The sequence below is a fragment of the Podarcis melisellensis genome (genome assembly GCF_964234715.1).
Source record: "Podarcis melisellensis genome assembly, chromosome: 17".
In the NCBI taxonomy this organism is placed as follows: Eukaryota; Metazoa; Chordata; class Lepidosauria; order Squamata; family Lacertidae; genus Podarcis; species Podarcis melisellensis.
Window position 1 is genome coordinate 2,853,097 of NC_138534.1, and position 22,448 is coordinate 2,875,544.

General features: G+C 42.9%; 1 protein-coding gene across 2 annotated transcripts in view; it reads left to right on the forward strand.

The window, feature by feature from the left end:
• The window catches only part of MECP2 (methyl-CpG binding protein 2), an 87,368-nt gene that overhangs the window by 8,685 nt on the left and 56,235 nt on the right, over nucleotides 1-22,448 (forward strand). Inside the window, exon 2 of one of the 2 annotated variants that reach the window (XM_081894390.1) lies at nucleotides 5,191-5,289. The exons of the other annotated variant lie outside the window; for it this stretch is intronic. Within the exon in view, the coding sequence (XP_081750516.1) occupies nucleotides 5,191-5,289 (99 nt within the window). The remainder of the gene's footprint in view (nucleotides 1-5,190; nucleotides 5,290-22,448) is intronic. 2 annotated transcript variants of the gene reach the window in all.

Genomic DNA, 22,448 nt, shown 5'->3' on the forward strand with positions numbered 1-22,448 from the left:
CCAAAAGGGGAAGGAAACATAAGGGTCAGACTGAGTCCAAACCAAAGGCCAGGCAGAACAGCTCTGTCTTGCAGGCCCTGCGGAAAGATGTCAAGTCCTGCAGGGCCCTAGTCTCTTGTAACAGAGCATTCTACCAAGACAGGGCTAGTACTGAAAAGGCCCTGGCCCTAGTTGAGACCAATCTAACCACCTTGCGACTTGGGACCTCCAAAAAGTTGTAATTTGTGGACCTTAACATCCTCCGCGGGGCATACCAGGAGAGGCGGTCCCATAGGTACGTGGGTCCTAGACCGCATAGGACTTTAAAGGTCAAAACCAGCACCTTAAACTCACAATTAACTATTGTGAGGCATGATGTTCTTCTCTGTAAACACACCCACACACACACACCCACCCAGACACCTTTAATTGTTTCCTGTACATATCACTAGGTGAATAGAGCCTGAAATACAAAATATGCAAGCAGAATGTTTCTTCTAGGCTAGTAGTTTGCCTTTTTACTAAATGACTGCCAATTACTGACCAGCATGATTTTTTTTAATTTTAGTTGCTAATGTTAGTGTTGTCAAAAACACCTCTGGCAGCTGAGTCAGCATTTCAGCATGACCTACTGACAATCCTTGTTTCTGGATAGTGTATAAGCACCCAACATTGCTTTGTGAGCCTTAGGCATGAACTTGCTAGGTAGCCTTAAGCAAATCACTATACTCTCCATCCCAGCTCCATGTTGGAATAATACCAGCCTACCATATAGGGACGCGGGTGGTGCTCTGGGTTAAACCACAGAGCCTAGGACTTGCCGATCAGAAGGTCAGCGGTTCGAATCCCTGCGACGGAGTGAGCTCTCGTCGCTCGGTCCCTGCTCCTGCCAACCTAGCAGTTTGAAAGCACATCAAAGTGCAAGTAGATAAATAGGTACTGCTCCGGCAGGAAGGTAAACAGAGTTTACGTGTGCTGCTCTGGTTCGCCAGAAGCGGCTTAGTCATGCTGGCCACATAACCCGGAAGCTGTACACCGGCTCCCTCGGCCAATAAAGCGAGATGAGCACCGCAACCCCAGAGTCGGCCACTACTGGACCTAATGGTCAGGGGTCCCTTTACCTTTACCATTTAGGATTGTTGAATGTGTTACTAAGGTAATGGGTATGAAAAGCTTTGAACACTCAAAAAGGAGCACTACATCAACACTTATTGGCAAGTTATGATGAGAGAATACTGGGCATCTTTTTGCATCATGTCTTTCAAAAGTTAATTGTTTGGGCAAGATACTACACTTTTGTAGATCTATAAAAATGTTGGCTCAAGGCAGACATGCTTCATTATTGTTAGAACTAACCACAGTTGGCTACCTTAAAAGTAGGATCAACATGTCTATCTTGCAGAGAGTGGAAACTCGGGAATTTCTTTTGAATTCTTTGCCAATATGAATCTCTCACAGTTCTGCAGAAATGAGTAGCCTTTAATTGGCACGCCTCCCAAAAGCACCACTTTTTTGCTAACAGCAACAGCCCTGGGATAATAATAATGGGTGAACTGCCCTTTTATCTTGTAGAGTTACCATAAATGTATGTTTGGATACATTTGTCTTTCACAGGTAATTCAAGAAACTCAGTTTGCAAACAGTGCAGTATTAACTGTCTCTGTTCATCTGAAGGGTTACTCCTCCCTGAGTTAAAACAATAATAAATATCTACAAGTAAGCACAATTGTGTTATCAGTGACCGAGAAAAACGTATCTGCTGACAAAAATGCAGCTGATAAGAAATCTGGTTGATCTCTCATGAGCAGGGAGTTCCAAAGAGCACAACGGAAGTTACCAAACTCCATGCTTCCGGTATTTGGTGAAAGCAGGGCCTACCCACTTACTTGAGATGCTGGGGAAAATATACAAGCAAAGGTATTCCCTAAGGTACACAGAGCCTAAGCCACCTACGACTTTAAAGATAATAACTGGCATTCAGAAGCAGGGGTGGAGGAAGGGAGTGCAGTGGGGGCACGCTGCCTCAAATGTCACCAATGAGGGGGGTGACAAAATGCCGGGTGGCACTCACCGCGGGGCCTGCAGCACCCCTGAGCCATGTGTCTCTCCTGGGAGTGACGTAGTGGCTTGGGCACCCATAGGCTCCGCGCTGCCCTAAACGGTCCACCCACCGCCTCCCGCAGAGCGTTCTGCCCTGGCTTGCGCCGCCCTGCTGGCAGCTTACCCCACCCCTGGGCGCAGGGCACGCGTGCTGCCCCAGCTTGCTCCGCTGCTGTTCAGAAGCTTTTTTTAAAAAAAGCTGCAAATGAGCATGAAGAGATGCAATTATGTTTTCCTCAATAAAGATGAGAGGGGAAACAAGTATTTTTTAAAAGCAAGACTGACTATGAGTGAAGGGACCATGTAGCAAGACAAAAAATACAAGACAAGCAGTGTAGAAAGGTGGGACATCACCAGCTACCCCACAGAACTTGCTTCCTAGCAGGTACAGCAATACTTCCAGTCTACACAGGAGCTGCAGTTCCCGTCAAAGACAAAAAAAATTGCCACAAAGCAGGTTTAGTTTTTTTTTTTAAAAAAAGGAAAAGAAGGGAGAGAGGGCAATGCAGAAAATGCAATAATGCAATGGTTTGGAAGCAATGCCACCTTATTATATATCAATTAGTCATCAAATACAAAAATGCCTCTAGGCATACTTACATACACAATTTAAAATTATTTTATTTAATCATAGTAAAGTCTTATCATACGGTAACTTACCTAAGAACTGCAATGATTCAATTTCCTTTATTGATTATGATGGTGAAACTTTTATTTATTGTTGTTAACATTTCTTTTCTGAATATAATAAAAGTAGTTATTAAATTTATTATTATTATTATTACCATGATGTTCCGTGATGACCTAATGAATTAATGGCATCAATTTCAGAGGGAAATAGTTGCATGGAAACAAACTCTATTGTGTCAAAAATAAAGAAAAAAAAAACAATAAAATGGTGAAATCACACTGACTAAAGGAAATGTGTAATTAAAGGGCATTGAATGACAGATAACAGCAAAAGACTAACTAACTAAAGGACATATTTCAAACAGGTCGCGGTTACTGATTTAGAAATTTATGGAGCTTAATTATGAGTAAAAACGCTTATGATTTTAAACAAATGAGCAAGCATTGAAGTATTTCAATGGTACTGCATGAACATTGCCTCAGTGGTGTTAAGGGGACCTAGTGTGAAAGGGACCATGCTGTCTATGGCTTGCTTTCATTAAAAGATGCGGTACAAAATTCCATACAAGCTGAAGTCTTTGAACTGCCTTAAAGGGCAGGCCCATGTAGAGTGTGTTGTGATAGTCCATTGGGAGGCTAATAATGCATGTAATGACAGACACTGACTAAAAGCATGGGAATAACTAGGGGCTGGATGTCGCTGGCATTCTGCCCAAGGCACAGGCATGCCTTGTTCTGCCGGGATTCTACGTTATTGAGTTTTCAGGGATCTGTTCTAAACATGCTCATTATGTTTGTTTGCCTACTGCTTCATCTGCTTGTTTAGGCTACTATGTTCTTAATGCCTTCTGGAGAAGGAAAAGCTCCAAAGCTTAGCAGCATCAATAAAAAATTCCCAGTAGAGGGGATGGCAGGGTATGTGTTTATTTGGGCAACAAGGTGGCATTTTGTTGTTGCAACTTGGAGTGTCTCTGAGTCCAATAATTTGTTAACAGCATAACTTGTGGTAAGGGTGGTTTGATTGGCATACAGGTTCTGTGGTTGTTTTTAAAGGCAGCTTCAGCTGCAAAGCACCTGTCCCTTTCCTTTTTATCTTCCTTTTCCTCCTCATGCCACACAATTTCCTGTTGCTTTTAGAGTTAGATTACTACTGCATGCTACCCCAATCTCCAAGTGGTATGAGATTCCAGGGGTTCCAGGCACTTAGCCAAGGTCTGTGCTTTCTTTTTAAAATGAGGCACAGTGGACTGTGGTGTCTTTATAATAGTTGGTTTATTTATACATATATACAACCTAGCCATCTGTCATGGATAGTTTAGTTGAGATTCCTTAGGGACGTGGGTGGCGCTGTGGTCTAAACTACTGAGCCTCTTGGGTTTGCTGATTGGAAGGTCGGCGGTTCAAAGCCACAGAACGGTGGTGAACTCCCATTGCTCTGTCCCAGCTTCTGCCAACCTAGCAGTTCGAAAACACATCAGTGCAAGTAAATAAATAGGTACCGCTGTGGTGGGAAGGTAAACAGTGTTTCTGTGCGCTCTGGTACTTGTCGCAGTGTCCTGCTGCACCAGAAGTGGTTTAGTTATGCTGGCCACATGACACAGAAAGCTGTCTGTGGACAAATACCTGCTCCTGCCTTCTTTAAAACCTGGACTTGAATAGGTTGCAGCTGAGAGGCTGGCTCCGACTTTAGACTCTTGTTAGCATCCATCTGTTTCAAGAGAAAATGGAGTGCACCTTCAGAGGGGAAGTCAAACCATTGTGTTAGCAACACTGAAGTGACATCCCTGGGGCACAAGCCTGGACTTTAGACTAGTGATGGGAAAATCCCCAAGTCCCTAAAATACCCATTGAGTCAATTACCTATCTCCTACTACCCTTCTGAGAAAAAACCCATCCCACCCTCCCACTATATATAAGGGTCTGGTGACTTCTGTTTCAGTGTATCTGAAGAAGTGTGTATGCACACGAAAGCTTATACCCAGAACAAACTTAGTTGGTCTCTAAGGTGCTACTGGACAAATTGTTATTTCGACTGCATCAGACCAACACGGCTACCTACCTGAATGTCCCTAAAATGTTAATGTTAGAAACTAAAATACTGATTCAAGTGCCTGTTGAGAGCGTGCTCGCTATGGCAGCACATATACTAAAATTGGAACAATACAGAAAAGATGAGCATGGTCCCTGTGCAAGTGCCTGGTGAGAGCTAGTGTGGTAAGGCATGTACAGTGGTACCTCGGGTTAAGAACTTAATTCGTTCAGGAGGTCCGTTCTTAACCTGAAACTGTTCTTAACCTGAAGCACCACTTTAGCTAATGGGGCCTCCTGCTGCTGCCGTGCCGCTGGAGCACGATTTCTGTTCTCATCCTGAAGCAAAGTTCTTAACCCGAGGTACTATTTCTGGGTTAGCGGAGTCTGTAACCTGAAGTATCTGTAACCCGAGGTACCACTGTAATAGGAAAACTCCATGTGAAGTTGCAGATCCTACAGATCCCCACAGAATTTCCCCAATCAAGTAGCAAAAGATGGATCTAAAGAACATACAGGAGGCTACAAGGTTCAGGAAGAAAAGACAAATATGTAAGTGTTCACATGCAGAAATGGTTTATGTGTATGGTAGAGATACGACTGTGAACAGTGTTAAGGGTTTAGGGGGGGAAAGGGGGGTGTCCAAGGGCAAGTGAGGCAGAGTAAAGCGAACAGGAAAGGGAGCTATGTGTCATCTTTAAGGCAATATTTCCAATTAAGCAAATTTTACTAGTTTGAAACATTTGTTCAGCTCTTTTAAACTTTCCTGTGCTAGATAAAGGCAGTTTCCCAAGGCCTAGTAAGAGCTTGGATCCAAAGGCTGCATTAGCCCAGAGGTTATTTTTTAAAATACAGTGGTCCTGGCCTACGGAGCCCCCTATACAGTGGTACCTTGGGTTACATACGCTTCAGGTTAAGAACAGTTTCAGGTTAAGAACAGTTTCAGGTTAAGAACGGACCTCCGGAATGAATTAAATACTTAACCCGAGGTACCACTGTACATTGTAGCTTAAAGATGCCTATTTTTCTGCATATATAGACATTGGCATTTGTTACTGGCAAAAAAGATGTTTGATAGTTTCCTAGATACCCCACTGTGGGTGGGGGGAAGTATATGTAACTGGGCCTAAATTGCAGTTCATTTTTAAAGGGCATCATTTCTCAGAAGTGGATGATGCCATAGGCTTCCAGTGTCGTTTTTCACGTTTATAGGTGAAAACCCTTTAGTGCCATTCTTTGGGCATTATTGGTCAGGTCAGAAGCTTGTTAATGCTGTAGCAGCGACCATTCGTTTATATTTTTGGAAAAGTATGCTTTGGGCCACTAGAATTGGAAGTGATGTTCTCTTGTTGATGAGGAAGAAGACGGTACTGTGAGGCCTGGGAAGCAGGGGAAGAGCTGCTTAAAAGCAAGTTGTAAAGCTGGCTGTGCAAGGGTGCTTGATAAACCAGGCTTTCTGTTGGCTTTGGCAACGTTGTGTGGATTGTATTTTTGCAAGCTGACTAGATCCTTAACAATTTCTCCTCTGTACTATGTACCAAGCTTCCAGCTTTGGTGTCTGTTTATTTGAAAAGATCATACTGTGCTGTAGTGCAGTTTGCAGCTTCTATTGCTGTGCCATCTGTATCATTCTGGTTCTCTGCCTCTCTCCCTGCACAACTGCATCACAAAACACAGTGTAACCATTTGTTAAGAACTTAGAAAAAAACACATTTGAGGATTAGTTTAAATGTTTTGTTCGTGGACTGATAGGAGACTAACAGAGAATCAATATTCAAAAGAAACTAAGGGGTGCCGCAATATCTCTGTTTACTGTGGAATTGAGGGCCACACACAACATGATGGAGTTAGCCATGTTTATTCATCCATCGGTTGGCATCAAAACAGGCATGGAGCGAGATGAACTCTTATCCTGCTCAAACTCTTGTCATTTCAAGTTGTTTGTCTCCTCAGCTATTCAGTGTGATGTGGTAAGGTTTGCAAAAGTTGCTTTCTCCTGTCCCTGCACCTTTCTTGATGTTGAAAGCAGTCAGCCCCCCCCCCCGCCCCCAACAGTGGCTGCTCCTGTTGTGCTTGGTTAGATGGGTCTCCTTGACAAACAGTTTGGGAGCTAATAGTATAATGTCTTCAGGGTTGCTTTTCATGCTAGTTCTAAAATACATGGTGGTGCCCTCAAATGTTCCCCATCCGTTGTTGAGAAAAAGTATGAATATTCCAAAGATAGGAAATTAAAGCTGATGAACCACTTGAGTGGCTTGTCCGACAACTGTCCATCTTCTAAAACAGATTTATATTACCATTTGAGCTTTACAGGTACAGGTGTGCTTATATGGAAATAATGTATCAATTGGTCCTATGTGGTAGTTAGTTATGGTTGAAGCTGTTCTGCAAGTGATTAAATGCTTTAATCTTCTTTCTGTGAGGATGTGAATTGGCATTTTGTAACAAGCTGTGTCATGGGTTAAAACTGAAATCAAAGAAGTGAAAATTCAGAGCAATCTTCTTCTTCAAGCCTCATTTTTTAAAAATCTGGTGCTGTATAATCTCGTGTTTTGGTTTTTAAAATACATCTTAGTCAAACAATATATTTATATCTATATATCTATATCAATCTACCTATATATGTGGGAGGGTAAGGAAATGATATGATGCAAACATACGTTTTAAATGTTTCTTCTTACAATTGAACCTGCCACAAAAAAATCACAATACTGGCCCGTGGCCCTACAGCCCTGATGCTGAGGCTTTTATGGAGGTAGATGCAGATCAAAAGGGGCTTGCCAACGGAAGGTGAACACTGAAAATCTTAAAAAGAAGTGGTTTGCAAAAAGGGAATGAGCTGGTGTTGTGCAGATGCAGAAGAAATTGGAAATGAAACTCTGCAAGCTTATATATATACACACACTTCCTGGCCCTTCTACAGCTGAAGCACTGTGTGCATTACTGAAAGGATGTTCAAACACCCACAACCAAAATATGAAAAGTAGCTCTTGTGGGTTCCAGGATGCTGTGTCAGAACCTGTAGCCTAAGGTTGTGTCCATACTCCTGTTTACTGTGCACTCAGTTCTTTTCCAGTGCTGGGTTTTAAATGCATAAGTATCCTGTACTTTTTAATAAAATGCTACTGTTTGATGCATTATTTCTCAAAGCAGCTTCACATGGATTGGAGTCCTGAAGCCATTCACACCTTGGCTAGAGACAAATTAGGATCACCTTTGCATGGAACATTCTCCCCCCTTGACATGTACAAAAACAAAGGAATGAAGCTGTGTTGATGTGAACATCTGGGGGGAAGTGCTGTGAAAGGCCTGGGGGCAGGCACAACTTACTGGCTCTAAGGCAGAAATGTGAACACATCCTCAGTTCCAGCTTTTGTGAAAACTGTTGATTGATCTCTGGCTTCAGTTAACAAGTTGCTGTTGAACCCCTTTTTATGTCAGTGAAAGTATCATATTTTGAGTTTAGTCAATTAAATAGTGTTGTGCTGACCTGTGGTTCCTGTCATAAATCTGCCTTTTTCATGAGTAGCCGCGTTATAGTTTGAATTATGGAAGTGATTTGCAGAAAAACTCCCACACCTTCTGTAGAACCAAATAGGATATAAAAAAGCTTCCCTCGGGGGGGGGGGGAGGGACCACATCACACTAAACTCATATTGACACTAGAAACAGAATTTGTAAAGCACTTTCATCTCCCATTATAAGTGTTTGGGGGTTTAATAATATAGATTTTTGTGGGGGTGGGGTAAGGGTAGGGTTTTTATATTCAGCTTCTGCAGATGTAGTTATGAAGATGTTTATTGAGGCTTTGCAACTTTTGACTGGAAGTTGCTTTTTTTAAAGTACGGTAGTTTAGGCTACTTTTAAATAGTAGTAGTAATTCAGGGCACAATCCTACACTCAAGTTTTGCTGGCTTAGCAACTACAGTGGTACCTCTGGTTGCGCATGGGATCCGTTCCGGAGCTCCGGTTGGATCCCGAGGTGTGCGTATCTGGAGGTGCTGCTTCTGCACATGCGCGTGGCACGGTTTAGTGCTTCTGTGCATGCAAACGTGGCAAACCCCAGAAAAATACTTCTGGGTTTGCTGCGCATGTATTCCGAAGGATACGTAACTGGAGGTGAACGTACAAGTAGAGGTACCACTGTATGGGATTTGTCAGAAACTCTGCTGTGAAATGCAGAGATTGCCTTCCTAAAAGGAATGGGTGGGATATAGGCATCACAGAGGAAAGGCCTTTTTTTTTTTAACCTGGGGATCCCTGCCCAGGCAGGGCTCCTACAGGCTCTGCACTCCTGTTACCCATGACTGGGTGGCTGGGCACTGACCCCATGATATGTGTATTTCCTGTCTGCTGTTGTGGCTGAGTGATTAGGGAGCTGTTCAGTGTGGGTTTGAGTGCATGCTCTTTTTTCCCCTCAACATTTTTTTAATCAGTCACATAAAAGGTGAGTAGGGACATTTGTTCCCTTCCCCCTGGTGGGCCTTGCAATCCATTTCCTACTTCCCACAGCAGGAGGGCTATGTGGGTTCTTTGAACTGTGGTGGGAGCTGTGTTGCAAGGGCTGTCCTTTCCTTTGGTGTCTTGTGCTCCAAATGGTGCTTGTAAGCAGCATAAGAGAATGTAACCACATAGTGGTTCCTGGCTGAGCTCCTAAAACTGATGGAGTGAGGGTGCTGTACTGTTGTTTTGTGGAGCTTTGCAAATGAGCCCAAGACAAGTTGCAAGTCTCAGTATGGGAAAAATATAAAGGATCTATTACAGGGGTCGGTAACCTAAGGCCCAGGGGCCACAAGTGGCCCATGGGGGTCGTTTAACCAGCCCATGAGCTGCCCCCCAACTGCCTGCAGTTTGTGTTTCCACATTGGCAGTGGAGGATGAACTTACTTGTTCCTTCTTTGCTGCTAGCCTACCCATTTCTTCACTTGCATGCAATTCTTTTTTTCCTTCTTTTTATTAGTTTTCTAACCTGATGAACAAACACAGACAATAAAATAAACCAAAATAGTAAAATGACAACATCAAACAAAAAAGAAAAAAATACAAAAAGCATACATACAACCATAAATAGATAAGTTATTACATTCGGACTTATGTCACCCTATTCTTTAATCTCATTTCCTTCTCTAATAGGCTTCCGTCCTCAACGTGGGTTTATTTTGTATATTTTTGTATATTTTAAACTGCTCCTTTTATCTTTTCTTCATTTCTGCTGTTTTCAGCATACAATACTTGTATGTATGTTGTGTTTTGCGAAAATTAATCAAAGCAAATCCAGGTTTTGACTTGGGGACACAGTTTTTTAAATAATCTCTGTAAATTTCCCATTCCTTTTGGAATTTTTGGTTAGACTGTCTCCTAATCGCATCTGTCATTTTTGCCAATTCGAGATATTCGAATAATTTATCCTGCCATTCCCTTTTTGTTGGTACTATTTCACTTTTCCAATTTCTAGCTATTAATAGTCTTGCTGCCATTGTAGTATATAGAAATATTCTCTTTTTTTCATTTGGGATATCCGAATCTAAGATGTCTAAAAGGAAAGCTTCTGGTTTCTTTATAAAGGTTTGTTTAAACATTTTTTTTCAACTCCTCATATATAATTTCCCAGAAGTTATTAATTTTTTTGCAACCCCACCACATGTGAAACGGTGTCTCTTCTGCTGTTTACACTTCCAGCAAGTGTTAGAGCTTGTTTTATACATTTTAGATACTTTGCTGGGAGTTATATACCACCTGTAGAACATACCGTAAATTTCCATTCTCTATTCCATAATCTTTCCCATGCCGATAGTTGGATATTTTTGCCAAAATCTTTCGCCTACTTAATCATTACTTCTTTCACCTCTTCATCTTTCATCTCCCGTTCTAAGCCTGCACATTCTAGAAATTATTCTTTTCTTATTTTGTATTAGTTCTTTATCTATTTTTGATTCTTCCATTTCAAAACCGTTTTTATCGTCTTTCTTGAATATCTCTATTGATACAAAATTTTAAAATTCCTTTCAGTAGCACCTTAGAGACCAACTAAGTTTGTTATTGGTACAGTGGTACTCAGGTTAAGTACTCAGGTTAAGTACTTAATTCGTTCCAGAGGTTCGTACTTAACCTGAAACTGTTCTTAACCTGAAGCACCACTTTAGCTAATTAGGCCTCCCGCTGCTGCTGGGTTAGCGGAGTCTGTAACCTGAAGTGTATGTAACCTGAAGCGTATGTAACCTGAGGTACCACTGTATGAGCTTTTCTGTAGATGCATACTTCTTCGACTACAGCAGACCAACACGGCTACCTACCTGTAACTACCTCTATTGATGATATTGTTGCCAGCAGGTCAGGTGTTGCCTTATTTCCCCGTATTATTTCACTTTTAATTTGTTTTCTTCTTCTTCTTCTTCTTCTTCTTCTTCTTCTTCTTCTTCTTCTTCTTCTTCTTCTTCTTCTTCTTCTTCATATGTAGCCCAATTTGTACCCATACTTTTTCTTTTACTGCTGTGGCCTCCAAAGGGAATTCTGGGTTCTAATAGATCAGGGTCGGCAAAGTTTACCTCGCCTCGGCCGGTTCACTGCAGCGGAGATCCTTCTGTGGCCCGCGATTTCCAGTTCTGCGCAGATGCAGTTTCCGGCACTGCAGTGGCAGGGACTCGCCGAGCAGGCGGCTCAGCTGGGGGGTGGCTCGTGAGCCAGTTAAACTACCCCTGTGGGCTGCCTGTGGCCCATGGGCCTTAGGTTACCTACCCCTGTAATAGATCTTTATATTTCCACCATACCTTACATAGTGGCTTCCTTATAACATGATTTAGGAAGCCACTATGAATTTTTACTTTCTCATATCCCAGGTATGCATGTCACCCAAAACGGTTATTGAAACCTTCCAGATCAAGTTAGTCTGGGTTCTGTAGTGTCATCCAGTCCTTTAACCAACTTAAGCAAGCCAATTCATAATAAAGTTTCAGGTCTGGCAGTGCAAGTCCTCCTCTGTTTTTGCTGTCTATTAATAATTTATGTTTAATTCTAGGTTTTTTGTATTGCCAAAGAAACTTCGAAAGGTCTTTCTGCCATGACTTGAAACATCCTGAACCCCCAATCACTGGGATCATCTGAAACAAAAACATCATCTTAGTGAGCACATTCATTTTTACTGTGGATACTCTCCCCCAGAGCGATAGGTTCAGCCTATTTCATATTTCTAAGTCCTTTTTGATTTCTTTCCATATCTTTAAATAATTATCTTTAAATAGGTTACTGTTTTTATTTGTTAACCAAATTCTCAAATATTTAGCCTTGTTAACTATTGTTAATCCCGAATTTATTTGCAGTTCTTTCTCTTGTGCAGACATATTTTTTGCTAGCATTTTGTTTTTGTTTATTTTTAATCACGCCACCTTTCCAAATTCAGAAATCCTATCTAATATTTTTAATACTCTTTCTGCCGGAATTTTGGTAGATATTACCAAATCATCTGCAAAGGCCTTTATTTTATATGATTTACTTCCTACTACTATTCCTTTTATTTCTGGGTCTTTCCTTATTGCAATCGCTAATGATTCTAATACCATAATAAATGATAGAGGTGACAAAGGGCAGCCTTGCCTAGTCCCTTTCTTTATGTTGAAATCTTCTGTTATTTCATTATTTCTAATCAGCTTTGCTCTCTGATTTTGCTATAATAACTCAAGGCCTCTGCTGAAAGTTTCCCCAAAGCCTGCAGTTTCTATAGTTTTTTCCTATAACTCCAAGATATATGCAATTCTTGGTCACCTCTGGCTAGCAAGTCAGTTATTAAATACAAGGTGGGTTTTGTAGGTCTTGTGTGTGTTGATGCTGAAGCCCAGGGTAGGAGTCTTGTTAGAATAAATTATAAACTCAGTGCTTGGCAGGGCCTCCTGGCCAGCTTTGCCTTCAGAGGCCCAGTGCAGGTGTACTCGGCTGTCCCCCCCCCCCCCGGGGCAAGCCTTCATTGGCTCCCGTCAGGCATGGGTGGTATGTGGGCATTGTTGCTGGCACAGTCCCTGACTGGTGGACATTGGCTGTGTTTTCAGGGATGCTTAGACCATGGCTACCCGTTTTGTACAGTATTGTCTGGTAGAGTGTTTCCCCCCACAAAAATCCTCAGGTAACCCTGTACAGTGGCACCTCGGGTTACATACGCTTCAGGTTACAGACTCCGCTAACCCAGAAATAGTACCTTGGGTTAAGAACTTTGCTTCAGGATGAGAACAGAAATCGCGTGGCAGCGGCGCGGCAGCAGTGAGAGGCCCCATTAGCTAAAGTGGTGCTTCAGGTTAAGAACAGTTTCAGTTAAGAACAGACCTCCGGAACAAATTAAGTACATAACCAGAGGTACCACTGTATAGTTGTTCCAGTTCTGCTGGTATTGTGGTTGTGTACCCCCCCAAAAAAAACCCCAGTGCTCCACATAATTGGTGTATAGAATTGCTTTGTCAGACTTCCACATCCTGTAGATTTGTTAAAGTTTTTTTTAAAAAAACAAAATTCCTTAATGTCTAACTTTGGGTGGTACTTAACCCAAGGTACCACTGTAGAATGAAAGTTGTTGGGAAAACACATATTTGAGATGTGCGTCTAATCTCGCCTGCCTCTTCACTACTTAAAAACCCATTTTGACTTTGACATAGAAGGAAGCATTGAACTATATTGCACTTTTTCCTATAACACAATCTTTTTGAAGAATGTGTAAGGAATATAGGCTCCACAGTGGCTTTAGGGTAAAAAAATAAAATAAAACGATGTGGTTCAAGGAGATTTTCCCTCTACAGCGGTGGTGGAGGGGCCCTCTAGTTATAAAGCAATTTTTATTTCCTGTTTCACCTGCATCAGTAGCAGAGATCTGCTAGTCACTGAAGTTTGCTTTGCAGCACTATTGATATGATGACACAGCTTCTAAATCTGGGCTGTACTCTTGATGGGCGGAAACATTTGTCCAGGCTGCATTGTTTTTACTTGCAGCAGTTTTACAGCATGTTTGTGTGGCTGGATAAAGAAATGAGTTGCTGTGGTGCCTTAGAGGCTAACATGTCCATTGTATGAGAGGCTTCTGTAGGCACTTTAAAGAGGTGTATGTATTTGGTTTTAGTGTATTCTGAGTGGATAAATGGACAACATCTGAACTATCAGGAAAAAGGTATCAATTAGCTTATCAGCACTGTGTATGTGTTATTTTTAAAAGTGAGCTGAAACATGCAAATAAAGAATGTCTGTACAGTGGTACCTCTGGATACGAACGGGATCTGTTACGGAGCCCCATTTGCATCCTGAAGTAAACGTAACACGTGACTGTGCGTCTGCGCATGCGCGGGTCACGTTTCACCGCTTCCACACATGCGCGTGACATCATTTTGAGCGTTCGCGCATGCGCAAGCGGTGAAACCTGGAAGTAATGTGCTCTGTTACTTCCAGGTCGCTGTGGAGCGCACACCGAAAATACTTAACTTGAAGCTACTTTAACCCGAGGTATGACTGTATACATTTGCTTCATTCACGTGATTATGCTTTTGTCAGCTAAACAGAGCACTGAAGCTTTTCCTTCTGGCCACTAGACCACTCCTGACTTATTCAGCACCTTCTGGCTTTGGAGATTTCAGTCGACATTGTGCAGTTTTCAGGCAAGTCTTCACAGGTATATGTTTAAGAACCTAATTTTTAAAACAAGACTGCAGCAAAAAGTTGAGCTTCTCAGAATGTTGGATTCTGCAGGCAATATTGAAATCTGTAGCTTTAGTTATACCTGCACAGAATATACACAAACCCTGTTCATTGCATTATATCTGTCTTTCCAAGTTGTCCCCTGGAGCAACCTTCATACTCAGGTTTCCTGTGAACAATCATTGGTCTGGTTTGCATTCTTTTTTGCACCAGTGTGGAAGAGCTATTACTAAATATACACATCATTTTTTATTTTTTATGTGAAGCATGGCAGTATGAGTTTTGTTAAAAGTAGTACTTTTGTGTCGAGAAGAAAGCAAAACTCATCAGACAGCACCAAGTTGTAGCAATATTAGGGGTGTGAGGCTGTTAATAAGGTACCGTATTTTTCAACCTATAGGGCGCACTGGCCCATAGGACGCACCTCGTTCTTTTGGGTGGGGGGAAATGAACAGGCTGCTATCCGCAAGCCTTGCAAGCCCGGCCGCAACTCCCACCGGGCTCGCAAGGCTTGCGGATAGCTTCCTGAAGCCTGGAGAGCGAGAGGGGTCAGTGTGCACCGACGCCTCTTGCTCTCCAGGCTTCAGCGAAAGCCTGCATTCGCCCCATAGGACGCACACACATTTCCCCTTCATTTTTGGAGGGGGAAAAGTGTGTCCTATAGGGCAAAAAACAGGGACGTGGGTGGCGCTGTGGGTAAAACCTCAGTGCCTAGGACTTGCTGATCGTATGGTCGGCAGTTCGAATCCCCGCGGTGGGGTGAGCTCCCGTCGTTCGGTCCCAGCTCCTGCCCACCTAGCAGTTTGAAAGCACCCCTAAGTGCAAGTAGATAAATAGGTACCGCTTTATAGCGGGAAGGTAATGGCGTTTCCGTGCACTGCGCTGGTGCTGGCTCGCCAGAGCAGCTTCGTCACGCTGGCCACGTGACCCGGAAGTGTCTGCGGACAGCGCTGGCTCCCGGCCTCTTAAGCGAGATGAGCACGCAACCCCAGAGTCGGACACGACTGGCCCGTATGGGCAGGGGTACCTTTACCTTTACCTTTATAGGGCAAAAAATACGGAATATAGCCTCAAAGGCTACACTAAAGTCAGCTAATTTCCATGTCACTTCATCTTCTCTGATCTTCTGCACTTGAGCTACTTGTAGAACTGCTTACCATGATCTGAATTTAATAATAAAAAATGATGAAGGCTTTCTGTATGTGCCTCTTCATGGCAGACATGGTAATGCTGAGCTGTTAACATTTGCATTGATATCTAAAGGAGAGGAATTAATCTTTTCCCATTATGGTTTTGGTTATGATAAGGATTTGCAGAGTTTGCCTTCTGCTTAAAACTGTAATTTGGAAAAGTGGCCCCACTTCCAGCCCTTCTCTGTCTGAAAGAAGAAGCTAGCTTTAATGGACATTCACAGATGGAGCTCCTCAACAAGTGACACTGTTGTCCGTATATTTAAAGCCTTTCCCCCCTGTTTATGCCATACAAGGATAGAACAGCCTTCTCCAGCCTGGAACCCCTCCAGTTGCAGTTGGACTCCTACTCCCATCTGCCCCAGCCTATGTGGCCAATGATCAGGAATGGTGGAAGCTGAAGTCCAAATAATCTGAGGATACCAGGTTTGGAATCGCTGATATAGAATGTATCTACAGTGGACGCTCTGGTTGCGAACGTGATCCGTGTGGGATGCACGTTCGCAACCTGCAGCGCCTGCAACCCGCATCGCTGTGTCTGTGCACACGTGGGTTGCAATTCAGTGCTTCTGCGTGAGCGCCGAAACCCGGAAGTGACCCATTCTGGTACCTCCGTGTTTCAGCGCGTCCGTAACCCAAAAACGCGCAACCTGAAGCATCTGTAACCCGAGGTATGACTGTATTGGTGTTACACAGCTGTGCCTTAAGAGCCAGCAGCTATTTTTAAAAAACGAGTCATGTTTTTGAACTGCTCAGAGGGCTAGCAGCATTGATTCTGCATAATGATTATCCTATGACCCTAAAGCAAAGGGCTCTCTAAACCATGGGTTGGCAAACTAAGGCCTGGGGGCCGGATCTGGCCCAATCGCCTTCTAAATCCGGCCTGCGGGCAGTACGGTAATCAGTGTGTTTTTACATGAGTAGAATGTGTGCCACTTCTATTTAAAATGCATCTCTGGGTTATTTGTGGGGCATAGGCATTCGTTTTCCAAAATATAGTTTGCCCCCCCCCCCAAAAGGTCTGAGGGACAGTGGACCGGCACCCTGCTGAAAAAGTTTGCTGGCCCCTGCTCTAAACTTTTTCTTCTTCACACAGACAATAGCAGAGGCTTTGGAAGATCCCTCTTCACTAGCTCTGGGTGCAGGCAAACACTTCCGAAGTCATCATTTCCTCACCCCCACCCCATTCCTCCTCCTTGTTACATTTGTCAGACTTCTTTCTTTATGTGCCTTGTCAACAAATGTCACCCCTTATACACCCAAATGTTCTGCTGGAGAGGGCTACCAGCAGGATGCCATCTCAGTAGAAGCTATGTTCTGTACAATGTAGGAATCAGACTTTTAATGTGGCACCACCTCCCCTTTGGAACTTACACACACCCACACACACACACACACACACACCCTGACAGGCATTGTCCTCGTTATCTTTTCAGTGCCTGTTGGAGATGTTCATCTTCCAACAAGCCTTTTAAATAGAGATGTTTATGCCAGTTTTTATCTACATTGGACTAGAAACTGAATTTACATTTTTTAAAAATTGTTAATTGCTTTGGGGTGTTTCATGGGAAGCAATTCATAAATAAAATGAAAGAAATATAATTATTGTGACTTGCTTTGACAGCAGAAGAAAGCTTTATGCATGAACTGAGTGGAATGTTGGAGACATCATCTAGTCAGTATTAATGGTGAAGTATGTCGTAAAGGTAAAAGGACCCCTGACCATTAGGTCCAGTCGTGACCGACTCTAGGGTTGCGGCACTCATCTCACTTTATTGGCCGAGGGAGCTGGCGTACAACTTCCGGGTCATGTGGCCAGCATGACTAAGCCGCTTCTGGCGAACCAGAGCAGCGCACGGAAGCGCCTTTTACCTTCCCACTGGAGCGGTACCTATTTATCTACTTGCGCTTGATGTGCTTTCGAACTGCTAGGTTGGCAGGGACTGAGCAACGGGAGCTCACCCCGTCGCAGGGATTCAAACTGCCGACCTTCTGACTGGCAAGTCCTAGGCTCTGTGGTTTAACCCACAATGCCACCTGCGTCCCTTGAAGTATGTCTTAGATATGTTATAAAATCTTTCTCCTCTTTCTTTGCCTTGTGTACCTCGGTTGTTTACTCCTCCACTTAAGCCAGGGCACAAGCAAATGGGAATGGGAAGCTGAGGTGCATGAGGGAAAGAATTCTGACGCTGTGCACTCAAGTCCCAGCTTCCTGCAGATTTGAAGGCAGCATTTCAGAGCTGTTATTGCCTATGATGTGCACATTCCTTTTTGGTGCCTTGCCATGGTCTCTGACCAAACCAGCTCTGAGTTTTCATAGTGTTCAGATTTGTACTCTGAAAAATCCAAAGCCAGCCCCTGAAAGCAAATGTGTATTGTAGCAACATAGCTCCATATGTTTTGGTCTGATTGTCATGAGCCCCTTTATAAATGCACGTGTTGGTGTTGGTGCTGTAGTTTTCTTGTTTATAAGTGGAAGTGTTGGCATATTGCAGACGCACATGGTCATGGGACTTTTAAAAAAGAAGAAAAATTCAATACATGTACCACCTTTTTTCCAGGAATACCAAAATACCAAAAATTGAGTATAAAAGTGACTGCTTGCAATCATGTCTAATCAGTATTGTCACTCCAATGAGTTGGCTGTAGTTGGAAATTGAGGTGGGGAACTCATCTCCCCCCCCCTAAAAAAATGCAGGCTTTCCTTGCCGACTCTGTTTTGTACTGTTATCAAACTAAACAATTCTGAGAGATTTTTTCTTGTTTTTGTTTTTGAGTTTTGTAAACTTCAGTCAGTGAATAGATTAACATAAATGTTTATAGTGAAAATTGAAAAGATGCCGAAGAGCTTTGATTGGATCACTTGTCTCTTTTAATATTATTAATTAAACAACCAAATGAGGGATCTGATTGGAGCAAAGGATGGATTTTAATGCTTTCTACACAGTTTTACTAGTTAAATATTTTATTTTATTTTATTATTTATATACCACTCTTTATCAAAAGATTCCAGGACGGTGTACAACATTAGTAACACACTTTACAGAACACAATAATTAAAACATAATAATAAAATAACCATAAAATAATCATAATAATGGTGTCTCCCCCCCCCCATTTAACAGACCATAGATTATTGAATGGCCAAAGGCATGGGTAACGAGGAATGTTTTTGCCTAGCACCTAAGACATACAATGATGGTGCTAGGCAAGTCTTTTTAGGAAGAGCATTCCTCAGATGGGGAGCCACCACAGAAAAGACCCGTTCTTGTGTTGCCACCCTCCAAACCTCCCGGGGACATAGAAAAGTGCCTCAGATGACAAGATCAGAGTCTGGGTCAGTTTGTATGGGGGGAGAGATAGTCCTTAAGGTATTGGGGTCCTGAGCTGTGTAAGGCTTTATAGGTCAACACTAGCACTTTGCATCGGGCCCAGAAACATACGGCAGCCAGTGCAACTGGCAAGCCCCCTGTAGAAATGACGCATAGAAGGAGGATCAAGCCCTGCTATTCCAATTCAATTTGCCTCTCACCCCAATGATTTTGATTTTAAAAAAGGAGATCAAATCATGGATCTTCAATTTCTTTTGCCTTAAACAAAGTAGCTAATTGGTGGGACTGAAAATTAAGGGTGTATTTGTTTTGATTCGTTCGTTTTAGTTCTGTAGGTTTCCTCCAAATAACGGAATGAGAAAATAATATTGTTTGAACTTTTCTTGTCTCAATAGTGTTTCTTTCTAGTAATACCTTCATTATCTGGCACGGCACTGAGGTTATGGTAATATGGAAATATATTTTCCTTGTTTTGTTTATAATTATATGTTTGCAGATTTTTAGAGTGTAATCTACTTTGAGCTTCCCATCTGGATGCAGAGCGCAAACAGGATAAACAGTGTACATCTCAGTGTAATGAATTGATCTGTGAAAGGGCAAGACAGTAAACTTAAACACTTAAACTGCTTGACAGCCCTAATTATTATTTCTGTTTATTTATTTATCTGTTGCTATTGGTGTATTTGGTGCTTTACATATGATCTCTTGTTTGAGGTGAGTGCAAGGACACGTGCCGTGATACCATGGGAGTCATCTTGCAGAAATAACAGTAATCTGCTTGACAGACCCTCAGTTGCTATTTGTAATATGGAATCAGAATTACAGAGCCCTTTGCTTGTGCTGTAGAGCCAGTAGCTGAGGTTCATGATACATGAAAGGTTATGTCAAATCTTCTGAAGAGAAGGAGGGTGCTATAGTCAGTTGTGTGCTTCCGACTCAGATGCTTTCTCTAACATGAGCCAAGATGCATGAAAAGTGAAAAGAAGAGGTACCTTTGGGTGTGTGGGTGTGCTAGTGGCCAGATTAGAATATTTTTTGGCAGGGGGGTTGAACCTTGAACTCAAGTTGCCTATCCATTCTCCATTGTAACTGCGCTCCACCCCAAACAACTAGATTCCCTCCCCCTATTGTGAAGCCGCCACTTTTCTCCTGTTTCTGTGACTTAAGAAATCAGGTAACCCAAACTACATGTACATTTGATAAGGAGTTTTGAACTGTTCTGACACGTGTCTCTGTATAATATACCTATTTGTTAATTTGCTGGAGACTTTTGTCTATAAAGGGACTAACAAATGAAATTAATATTAATAAGTAATAATAATGATGATGATTTATTGAGTGCATGTATTACACATTCTTGTGTAATTTGTATACTTTATGATCAAGTGAAGTAGCTCCTATGTGCACATACATGGAATAGATACAAGTGATGCTATTAGCTGTCTACACAGTTGAATTTACTTACCTAGGTGACAAGCATTCCCGAAGCGGGTACATAGGTAAGCTTAATAAAATAAAATATATTGAGGCATATTCTAACTTATTTTGAATGGGTCTACTCTTCACTATTGATACTTGTTGTCCAATCCAGCTGGGTGGATGAGTGAGCTCACTCTCTTTGCTTAATAAGGAGAAAAATAATAATTAAAAAATTGGATTTCATATATATATATATATATATATATATATGGTCAGTCATTTTATCTTAGCCTAACCTAGTAACCTTAGCCTAGTCACTGACGGGCTGCCCTTCTCCCTCCTTGGGGGAAAAGCCCCCAAGAGCCGCACACACACACTCCACGCAGCTCGTGAAAGGGAGCGTGGCTCTTGGGGGCTTTACTGGGAGGTGGGGAAGGGACTGAGGGGCTGCCCTCTGTCCCTTCCCCCACCTCCCACAAAAGCCAGCAAGAGCCGTGCGCTCTTTAAAGGGAGCGTGGCTCTTGCGGGATTTTCTACGAGGTGGGAGAAGGACAGCCCCTCAGTGACAGGCTGCCCTTCTCCCACCTCGTAGAAAAGCCCGCAAGAGCCACATGGAGCCTATGTGCGGCTATTGGGGGCTTTTCCCGCCTGCCTCCCGCCTGCATTCACGCCATAAGACGCACACACATTTCCCCTTACTTTTTAGGAGGGAAAAAGTGTGTCTTATGGAGCGAAACATACGGTACTCTATCCTGAGTTCCTTGACAGAGAAGTGGAATATAAATGTAATAAAATAAAATTGAAATATATAGAAAGTGAAATTTCTTCAAAGCTTGGCTTAGATGGAAATTGAATTGATTATAAATATGTTAAATTTGATGCCTTTTAATATTCATGACCCTCTATCAAATGTACCTGAATTAAAGCCTATTTTTCTACATGGAAAAATATTTGATTTCTGAGGTAAAAACTAAGTACAGTGGTACCTCGAGTTACATACGCTTCAGGTTACATACGCTTCAAGTTACAGACTCTGCTAACCCAGAAATATTACCTCGGGTTAAGAACTTTGCTTCAGGATGAGAACAGAAATCGTGCTGCGGTGGCGCAGCGGCAGCAGGAGGCCCCATCAGCTAAAGTGGTGCTTCAGGTTAAGAACAGTTTCAGGTTAAGTACAGACCTCCGGAACAAATTAAGTACTTAACCTGAGGTACCACTGTATAGGGCTTTAAAGGTTAAAACCAGCACCTTAAACCTGATCCTGTACTCCACCGGGAGCCAGTGCAGCTCGTATAACACCGGGTGAATGTGATCTCACAGCGAGGACCCCATAAGGAGTCCCGCCGCGGCATTCTGCACCCGCTGGAGTTTCTGGGTCAGTCTCAAGGGCAGCCCCACGTAGAGTGAGTTACAATAATCCAGTCTGGAGGTGACCGTCGTGTGGATCACAGTGGCTGGGTCAGGGCGAGAGAGGTAAGGAGCCAACAGCTTAGCTTGGCAGAGATGAAAAAGTGCCGCCTTTGTTATAGCTGCAATCTGCGCCTCCATGGAAAGGGAGGTGTCGAAGATTACACCCAAACTGTTAACGGACGGTGCTGGCACTAATTGCACCCCCGCAAGAGATGGGAGTTGCCCCCCCCCAATCCCATATCGTCCTGACCCAGCCAGAGAACCTCTGTCTTCGAAGGATTTAACTTCAACAGGCTTCCACGTAACCATCCAGCCACAGCTTCCAAACATCTGATCAGTGTGTCTGGGGCCAAGTCAGGATGGCCATCCATCAACAGATAGAGTTGGGTGTCATCAGCATACTGATGGCAGCCCAGCCCAAAACTCCGGACAAGCTGGGCAAGGGGGTGCATAAAGATGTTTAAAAGCATCATAGCCAAACACTGGAGAGTCCTGGTACCAGATGGGAAATAGCCTTATGAGAAAAGCTAACAAATGCAAACAAACCTCACTGCAGACAATCATAGACAAGCATCCACACCCTGGACCCCCCCAATCCCTCTCACTACCAAGGAAATGTAATAAGCAAATAGAAAGAGAACCTACCCAGTTGACGCTGACACAAAACCCCACATGTACACTGTAAAAAAATAAAAAT